This window comes from Acomys minous (genome assembly GCF_964271855.1).
Source record: "Acomys minous genome assembly, chromosome: 11".
Classification (NCBI taxonomy): Eukaryota; Metazoa; Chordata; class Mammalia; order Rodentia; family Muridae; genus Acomys; species Acomys minous.
Window position 1 is genome coordinate 102,783,355 of NC_140492.1, and position 9,970 is coordinate 102,793,324.

Genomic DNA, 9,970 nt, shown 5'->3' on the forward strand with positions numbered 1-9,970 from the left:
AAAGGTGTGTGCCACCACACCCTGCTCCCTGCAGTCCTTTGTTTTTAGCACTGTCTACCCGGGAGGCCTGTGGTTTTTTGTCTTTTTGTTGTTGTTTGTTTGTTTGTTTTGAGATAAGGTCTGGCCTGGAATTTACCCTGGTGCCCTTTGTCTTTCTGTGTATATTTTTTAAAGTATAGATGTCTCACCCCTACCACACCTTATGACAGTGGAAACTGACTTTAGATAGTGGTAGTGTACAAGTAGGCCAGCGCTTGTAGCTGAGCTGTCCCTGCTGCTCTTACCGTGTATTCTGAGATCAGTAAGTTGCCAGACTGCCTTGAACAAACTCTTTAGCAGGCTGGCCTTAAGTCAGTGATCTAACAGCATCACCTCCTGAGTAGCTGGAGTACTGAGCCTATGTCACTAGTCTTGTATTCTCTAAAGGAGCCCAGACTCCTGCCCGTAAGTGGTCTTCTGTATTCTCAGTGCCACGCCCAGCTCAGAAATCTGATTTTCATTTTCACTCTTGTTTTGTTTTGTGTTTTGAGACAGGGTTTCTCTGTGGTCCTGGCTGTCCTGAAATTCATTCTGCAGACCAGGCTGGGCCTGAACTCAGAGACCCATCTCCTTCTGCCTCCCCAGGGCTGGGGTCAAAGGTGTGCACCACCACTGCCCAGCTCTCTCCTTCCTAAAGCAGTTGCTTTTGGGACGTACTTTGTCTCCACCCGTTAATAGTATTGTTGTTTTCACCACAGATGCAAAGTTTACAGGGTGGTACAGAAGCCATTGCTCAGCTGGACCAGCTAGAATCTGATTACTATGATCTGCAACTTCAGCTGTATGAAGTACAGTTTGAAATCTTGAAGTGTGAAGAGTTACTGTTGACTGCACAGCTGGAGAGCATCAAAAGACTTATATCAGGTATGGTGTGCATTAACCACAGAAGCCTAAGAAGACAGGATGTGGAGAAGTGCACACGGACCCCAACTGTGTCTCCTAAAACAAAAAAAAAAGTCTAGATATTAATGTTTTGAAGGAGTTCTTGAACTCATGGTTTTGTAAACTCAGCAATTATGGCTGCATGTTGGTTTTTAATATTTTTGTAGTGTACCTACTTTGCTAAAGGATGTTTTATCTAGAATCAGAATTTCTGCCGTTTTGCATGGGTGGAATGTGGGAGCGTGAAGTCTGTATTTATTGAACACTTACTGTGTACCATGTCACATAATTTATTTCCTCACCTTTTAATCACTGCTTAGTAAAGAAGCTCATTCTTAACCACAATTTCTGTGACAGAAAAGAGAGACGAAGTGGTCTACTATGATACTTATGAAAGCATGGAGGCCATGCTGGAGAAGGAAGAGATGGCGGCCTCTGTGCACGCACAGAGGGAGGAGCTACAGAAACTGCAGCAGAAGGCACGCCAGCTGGAAGCAAGAAGGGGGCGTGTCTCAGCCAAGAAAGCCTACCTCAGAAATAAAAAGGTATCAAAATCTTGTTTTCAATCATTACTTCATCCTTTACCATGTCTAATAATTCCAATTGTAATAGTGATTTGTCATTCTCACTTCTATTAAAAGTAATAGCCATTGCCTATTCTCAGCTCGTTACATTAACCACTTAGCTTACACGCCTTGGAATGGCTGCACTCCACGTGTTCTGAGGGTGAGTTGCTAAAGGGCACGGCTACAGGATCCTCTGCAGTGCACTGAAAGGAGAGGTTCTGAGTATCCCGTAGTGAGGCTGGGCTACTAAGAGAGTGAAGTGAGGCCCAGCTGCTCGGTGTTAGGCAGATCTTAAGTGGCAGTTCTGACCCTCCAGAGATGTAGAAAGAGTAGGTTTTAGTGGTCTGTGGTGAAGGAGAGAGGAGCTAGTCCTCATTAGCTCTTGGTCTTCTCATGGAATGAGTTAGATCAACTCTGCTGTGCTTTCTAAACCTTAATTAAAACATAGTTTTTATATTTTCTAGGAAATTTGTATTGCAAAACACAATGAGAAGTTCCAACAGCGCTTTCAGAGTGAAGATGAATATAGAAGCCATCATGCAGTACAACTAGTAAGTTGGGACTCTTGGAGACTTGCAACAAAATCTTACTGTGTCTGACAAGGGGTAAATATCTGAGCATGAAGTTTGTGTCACTAGATGTTGTCGGCTGTGAATATTTATGATTGAGTGGATGACTGAGAAGTCAATTTAGGCAGAAATGATGACGAATGAGAGTTCTTGTGTGCCACTTTTACCACAAGGGTCTACATATGTTACAGTGAGCAGCAGTTGAGTGTTGGCACCTTAGCTGTCCAAAGTCTGTTGTTGACGTTGACGCTCTCTCCTGGTGTGGGGAGGTCAGATGTAGAACGACAGGAATCTGCGACTGTAGAATCAGATTAGTTTCGCTGCTCTATGTAGGTTTGGAATAGACATGTGTAGTGTATTCAGGTTGACTTATTTCACTTAATAATGCAGATTTAAGGTTTTGATTGTTGGACAGTAGGATAAGATTATATTGTTTTAAGAAACTGCCAAACTGTTCTTCAAAGTAAGTGTGCACTTATCCCAGCAATAGTGAGAGCTGTTTATTGTCACATCCCCTCTAGCCTTTTGCTGTTGCCGGGTAATAGCTATTCTAATAGGTGCAGTAGTCTCTTTTAGTTTTGGTATATTCTTTACTAGCAAAGTGCTTTTTCAGATTCCTTACTTAGGTTTTTGTTTGTTTATCTATTTGGGGTGTTTTTTAAAAATTTATTTGCGTTTTATGTATATTGGTGTTTTGCCTGCATGTATGTGTGTTTGAGGGTGTCCAATCCCCTGGAACAGGAGTTACAAACAGTTGTTGTGAGCTGCCATGTGGGTGCTGGGAATTGAACCTAGGTCCTCTGCAGGAACAGCCAGTGCTCTTAACTGCTGAGCCACCTCTCCAGCCCTTGGGTGGTTTTCTTATGACAGGATTTCATCTAGAACATGACCTTAAAGTTGCTGTGTAGCTGAGCCTCCTGCCTCCACCTCTGGTTACAGGCATGTGCAACCACTCTCCCTAAAAAGAGTCCTTTATTTAGCAGACGTATTTTGCAAATACTTCTACAGCTTATGGGCTATCCTCTCTTTCTCTAAACAGTGTCCTTGGCAGGGATTTTACTCTGAGCAAAATCCAGTCTCTTAGTTGTTGCTTTCATACCATGGTGTATCTCTGAATTTAAACACTGTAGGGGTTTACATTTTACATTTTTGGCAAGACTCAGGTCAGTGTGTACATTCCAGTTTTGGCATGCTCATGTCCACTTGCTTAGCACCATTTGTTTAACAAACTGCTTGTGTTCCACTGTATTGGTTTTGCCCTTTAGTCAAAGGTCAGGGAATTTTGTCTCTCTGGGTCTCTTTGGAGACTGTTTTATTAGCTCAGGTCTCTTCCTTGCAATATGTCTAAACTTTAGAATACAGCAAGATAATTTGCAAATTTAGATTGGGACTGTATTGAACCTCTAGATAAAATTGAGAAGAAGTAATCTATTTTTACTGTATACAAACAAGGTCTATATTATCAGATACTTATAGTTTTCTTCATTTAAATCATATAATGTAGTCAGATTTTTGTGGGGGTTAGTAGTATTTTGTACTTAATTTTTTTTTTGTTGGTGTTTTGGTTTTTCTTTTTGTTTTGCTTTTTAAGACAGGGTTGCTCTGTGTAACAGTCTTGGCTCCTAAACTCACTTTGTAGACCAGGCTGGCTTTGAACCCACAGAGATCCACCTGCCTCTGCCTCCCCGAATGCTGAGATCACAAGCACCACCACGCCTGCATTCATATTTAATTTCAAATTCTAGTAGGTACACTAGATTGTTTATGTATAGCATCTGTGCTATAATGGCGTATGCCACTGTTATTTTTATGTTGATTTTTCTTTCTTTCTACATGGCTTTACTTCTTGCCAATGTGCATACTTTTGTTTCTTTTTCTTGTCTTATTGCATTAACCAGGGCTTCTATTATGATATAAGAAAGGCTGGATGAGGGGACACACTAGTTAGGTTGTCTTCCACACTATACAGTGACCAAATGACCTTGAAAATGAGCCTGCTATTGTCTAGTTTTTCTAATAATGGCTTTCTGTTTGTTTTGTGCCTGTCACTCTGGGTACAGGCTATTTTAGGTTCTCCCTGAAATGTTTTTGAATCAATAGATGTAAATAAATATCAGTATGAAATTATATTATCCAAATATCCTACCATCATCTTTTTATTTTTCGTTTGTTTTGTTTTCCGAGACAAGGTTTCTTTGTATAGCTTGGCTGTCCTGGATTCATTGTGTAGACCAGGCTGACCTTCGAACTCATAGTGATCAACCCACCTCACATTTTATATTTTATTTTTTTTTAAAGGTAGACTAGAGTTCATAACGGTCCCATCCAGGCTTCTTGAGTCTTATCATTACAAATGTGCATTACCAGGCCTTAGCTGTGCGCGCACGAAAACACAACCAAAAAATTATTGATGTGGTTGCTGAGTTGAGTTAGCTGAATGTGAAAGCCAGAAAAGTATTTCTAAGTTTGTTTCAGCCCAAATCCCTGAGACAAAGTAGTGTTTAGCTTAGAGAAATGTCATCTTTTTTTTTTTTTAAAGATTTATTCATTTATTATGTATACAATGTTCTGCCTGCACATACACCCACATGCCAGAAGAGGGCACCAGATCTCATTATAGATGGTTGTGAGCCACCACATGGTTGCTGGGAATTGAACGCAGGACCTTTTGGAACAGCAGTCAGTGCTCTTAACCTCTGAGCCATCTCCCCAGCCCTAGACGAATTGATCTTTTGTTTTGTTTTGTTTTGCGAGACAGGGTTTCTCTGTGTAGCCCTGGCTGTACTGGACCAGGCTGGCTTCAAACTCACAGCGACCCGCCTGCCTCTGCGTCCCGAGTGCTGGGATTAAAGGCGTGCGCCACCATGCCCGCCGAGAAATGTCATCTTACTTTATCGGACCAATGTGAACTTATAGGCAATATAAGTGTCCAATGAGTCATTCTCTTGGGTTTGTAGACGAGGCTGGCCTCGAACTTAAAGAGATCTGCCTGCTTCTACCTTCCAAGTGCTGGGATTAAAAAGTAGGCACTACTACTATGCCTGGCAAAAACTTTTGGTTTTTTGTTTGTTTTTCTGCCTGCTTCTGCCTCGCCTAGTGCTGGAATTAAAGCTGTGCACCACCATGCCCAACTGAATGAGTCATTTTTTTGACTCATTTGTTTGACATATTGGGGAAAATCTTCTCTTTCTTTTTACCAGAAGAGAGAAAAATTACATGATGAAGAGGAAAGAAAAAGTGCCTGGGTTAGCCAAGAGAGACAGAGGACACTGGATAGACTTCGAACATTTAAGCAGGTAATAGAAATGTAGTCTCTTGATTAATTTTTTCCCCATTGCTCGTTAACGTTTCTGTTTAGAACATATTCTCAAACACAGCAGTTTGATTGGCTCTTTCCTGTGGCCAAGTTGGACATTAATAGTCTTTTGACATTGTGGCGCACGTCTGGGAGGCAGTGGCAGGCGGATCATTGTGAGTTCACCCTGGTCTGTGTGGCCAGCCTGGTCTACAAAGTGAATACAGGAGAGCCAAGATAACACAGAGAAAACAACCCTGTCTGGAAAAACTAAAAACAACAATACAACCCCTCATGCACAGCCTCAGGAATGTAAAGAATAGAATGTCAAGAAAGCCTAGGTTCTTTCAATTAAAAAAAAAAATCAGTACTACTAAACACCTCATTTCACCCCTCCCTTGCCATAAAATTTTTATCAGGCCTTTTCAAAAAAAAAAAAAAAAAAAGGATAAACATTTGAAAATAAACAGCAGTAGTTTCTTACCTTTCTGCTAAGAATGTATGGCTAAGTAATGTATGTATTTGATACTGTTTGTCTTGATTTTTTTTTTAATGTTTCTTCCTTTGTGTGGCGCCTGCACCACCGTGGTCCCGAGTCAAGGTGGAGGGACTGCAGATTTAACACACAATAAAACAGCGGTCCTTCGTGCTAAGATCGAGGCGGCCTCTATTCAGCGCCCAAATAGCCTTTTTATAGGCAGCAAAGCAGGACTGCCACTCGCAGGTGAAATCCCTCAAGAGGTGATTGCGCACACGAGGGAAAGTCCCAAGGAAGGGAGGGGTGCGTTCTCACAGCGGTATCCATGACTAGCTAACCATCATAAGCACAGACCTGCTAAAAACAGGACGTGCAACAGCAAGACAGGCAGGCAGCCCAGTCGGGCCTGGTTCCCACACCTTTGAAGACTTGAAGTCACATGGCTAGTTTTCTTACGAGATGTGGTCTTGCTATACAGTCTTGGCTAGATAAGAATGTATCTAGAGCAGGATGGCCTCAAACTCAGCCATCCACCTACCTCTCTGTCTCTTGAATGCTAGGATTGAACACTAGTGGACCACAACACCTGCACATGGTGTCTTTAAGCATTTTTGCTTAATTAGGTAAAGACAGAACAAGACTTAGCATTTTCCATAAGTAGATAATAGGGGAATTGGTGATAATTATTTAAAAGTTATTGAAAGTTTAGGCATGGGTATTTTAGTTTCCCTGGTTGTTTGTTGAATTTTTTTCCCCTGTCCCTTGGGAAAATCAGAAAATACCCAAAATAATAATTTTTGTTCGCAAATTAGTTTATTATAATATGCTCACTCAATAACATTGATATTTTAGAGGTACCCGGGGCAAGTCATCCTTAAATCAACCAGATTACGAGTGGCTCACGCGAGAAGAAAAAGCACAGCAAGTCCTGTGTCCTGTGAGGAGCAGTGTGGCTCTCTCCCAGCCGTGCTGCAGGGGGAGGAGACATCAGAGGCGGGAGAAGGAAGGCACCAGCTGGGATCTTCACAGACAGCAGAACCCCGGAGCCTTGTTCAGCTTGAAGACACTTCTTCAGTACAACTTGAAGCCACTTCATTACCTCCCAGTGCTGTTACCTCTGAACTGCCTCCTCCACCCGCGTCACTTCCACTTTTGACCAGTAATGACCTCAAACCATGTTCTGCTACCATGGATCCTCTCCCACCCCCTCTTCCTCCTACACCTCCTCCTCCTCCTCCTCCACCCCCACCTCCGCCCCCACCTCTGCCTGTTGCAAAGGACACCGATGCCACCAGCACTGCAGAGACACTGGAGAAAGATCTGCTTAGAAAGGAGGGCAATGAGAAGAGGATCCCAAAGTCAGCCAGTGCCCCATCAGCACACCTCTTTGACAGCAGCCAGCTAGTCAGCGCCCGAAAGAAGCTCAGAAAGACTGCTGACGGTTTGCAGAGGCGGAGAGGTGAGTGAGTAGGGCCGTCGGACTGTGGGTAAAGTGAAGCACAGGGAAGGAGCTTCGCATTGAGTTCTGTGTTGGACATACGAAAGCAACAGGCATTCAAGGTCACAGGGGAGCGCAAGTGTTTACAAATGTGACTTCTAGAGCTGTGAGGCACATCTTTAAAATATCCTCTGAAGTGACATTTGACCATTTTTGTTGGGTAGCACTTACATGTTAGGAAAAGAAATATGATATCTAACCTGAATGGTAAACTTTCCTGACTAAAGAGAGTCTGGTTTAGTGGTAGAGTCGAATGCTATTGATGGTGGTGATGATGATGACAATGGATGGTAGAGCTCCAGTGCTATTGATGGTGATGATGACAATGACAATGGATGGTAGAGCTCCAGGTGCTATTGATGGTGGTGATGATGACGATGACAGTGGATGGTAGAGCTCCAGTGCTATTGATGGTGATGATGATGACAATGGATGGTAGAGCTCCAGTGCTATTGATGGTGGTGATGATGACAATGACAATGGATGGTAGAGCTCCAGGTGCTATTGATGGTGGTGATGATGACGATGACAATGGATGGTAGAGCTCCAGGTGCTATTGATGGGGGTGATGATGATGACAATGGATGGTAGAGCTCCAGTGCTAATGATGGTGGTGATGACAATGACAATGGATGGTAGAGCTCCAGTGCTATTGATGGGGGTGATGATGATGACAATGGATGGTAGAGCTCCAGGGCTATTGATGGTGGTGGTGATGATGATGACAATGGATGGTAGAGCTCCAGGGCTATTGATGGTGGTGATGACAATGACAATGGATGGTAGAGCTCCAGTGCTATTGATGGTGGTGATGACAATGACAATGGATGGTAGAGCTCCAGTGCTATTGATGGTGGTGATGACAATGACAATGGATGGTAGAGCTCCAGTGCTATTGATGGTGGTGATGACAATGACAATGGATGGTAGAGCTCCAGTGCTATTGATGGTGGTGATGACAATGACAATGGATGGTAGAGCTCCAGTGCTAATGATGGTGGTGATGATGACGATGACAATGGATGGTAGAGCTCCAGGGCTATTGATGGTGGTGATGATGACAATGACAATGGATGGTAGAGCTCCAGTGCTATTGATGGTGATGACAATGACAATGATGCCTGTGACATATATAAGAAAGGCTGTGAAGCTATTGGCAAGATCAGCTTAATATTGAAGCCCCGAGTGTTCTTCATATAAAAAGACAATATATGTGCATGGGGGCAAAAAGTACAGAGCAACTTACATATTACATTTTAATCTGAGACTACTCTGTAAAATCTTTCATACCACAATCTGAAATAGGCTCTTAGACCACAGTGACAATGAACTGACATGAAATTGTGTGTCTGTGTGGTATATGGGCGTATATATGTGTGTATCTATATGTTGCATATACACTTAGTTGCTCTCTGCCTTACATTTTGAGGCAGTCTCTCACTGAACCTGTAGCTTACCATTGCAGCTTGACTAACTAGCCAGTGAGTCCACCCCAGCCCCATCAAGCTCCTCCCAGTGTGGGGATTTATAGGGATCTGAACTTACTTCCTCATTTTGAGAACAGCAAGGACTTTGCCCATCTTCCAGCTCCAATATTAATAAGACAAAGAAGTATGTAGCTAGCCACTGTCTTCCTTTGGATTGGCGGTGGGTATGGTATGGGGTCCTCTGGCAGTCTTACCAGTCATCAAAACTGTCTCCCAGGTTGCATTGGAGGTCACAGAGATTGATTTTAAGTGCAATAATTCTAACTGATTGTTTAAATTTCTTTCCAAAGTGAGTTCACCCATGGATGAGGTGTTAGCATCCTTGAAGCGTGGTAGTTTTCATCTGAGAAAGGTTGAACAGCGGACTCTGCCTCCTTTTCCTGATGAAGATGACAGTAATAATATCTTGGCGCAGATAAGGAAAGGGGTAAAATTGAAGAAGGTTCAGAAGGAAGTTTTGAGAGAATCCTTCACACTCCTGCCTGATACAGACCCTTTGACACGGAGCATCCATGAAGCTCTGAGAAGAATAAAAGAAGCATCCCCAGAGTCAGAGGATGAGGAGGAGGCTTTACCTTGCACAGACTGGGAGACCTAGCAGGTAACGGGCCCGGGGTATTTAGGATCATGAGCTGGCTACACAGCTCCAGGGTCTCTTATTGATTGAGACTGTGGCCTGTTCATTATATGGCGCAGTTATAGCATGGATAATATGTTAATTCCAGGTTTCAACTGAAAAACATCTTATTTCCACCTGGATACTTGATTTGCTCAGTGCCTATTTTTAAAATGACTGTCTTTTTATACAACAGTCCCTCATGTGACTTAACAGTTGGATACGTTTTTAGGGGCACAGTCTATATTGGTTGGTTTGTGTAGTCTAGGACAGTCAAGACTACATAGAGAAGCCCTGTCTCAAAAACAACAACAACAACAAAAACAAAAAACTTAACAAACCAACCAAGAAACATATATATATCAGTATTTTTAACTAATGTGCTGATACTCAGAGATTCTAGTTGTCTTCCAAGGATCTTTTCCACAGTACACTATCAGACATTTACAGTCCTGTGTCTCCTGCCTGTGGCTTTTCTTGCTCTTTTCACCTGTATATCCCCCATCACTGCTGAGGCACAGTGTTAACGTGCCACTGGCC

At 42.8% G+C, this 9,970-nt stretch overlaps 1 protein-coding gene and 1 long non-coding RNA gene across 3 annotated transcripts in view; both read left to right on the top strand.

The window, feature by feature from the left end:
* JMY (junction mediating and regulatory protein, p53 cofactor) overlaps window positions 1–9,970 on the top strand; it is a 60,214-nt gene that overhangs the window by 43,217 nt on the left and 7,027 nt on the right. The window contains exons 5-10 of one of the 2 annotated variants that reach the window (XM_084800658.1): window positions 738–903; window positions 1,279–1,466; window positions 1,952–2,038; window positions 5,257–5,352; window positions 6,682–7,288; window positions 9,105–9,415. In XM_084800658.1, coding sequence (XP_084656784.1) covers window positions 738–903; window positions 1,279–1,466; window positions 1,952–2,038; window positions 5,257–5,352; window positions 6,682–7,288; window positions 9,105–9,412 — 1,452 coding nt within the window. In that variant the 3' untranslated portion in view covers window positions 9,413–9,415. The remainder of the gene's footprint in view (window positions 1–737; window positions 904–1,278; window positions 1,467–1,951; window positions 2,039–5,256; window positions 5,353–6,681; window positions 7,289–9,104; window positions 9,416–9,970) is intronic. The other variant, XM_084800659.1, reaches the window with a different exon arrangement.
* LOC311608284 lies at window positions 7,301–9,085 on the top strand. Its single transcript, XR_014782889.1, has 3 exons — window positions 7,301–8,074; window positions 8,122–8,365; window positions 8,416–9,085. It is a non-coding gene; the product is annotated as an uncharacterized lncRNA (long non-coding RNA).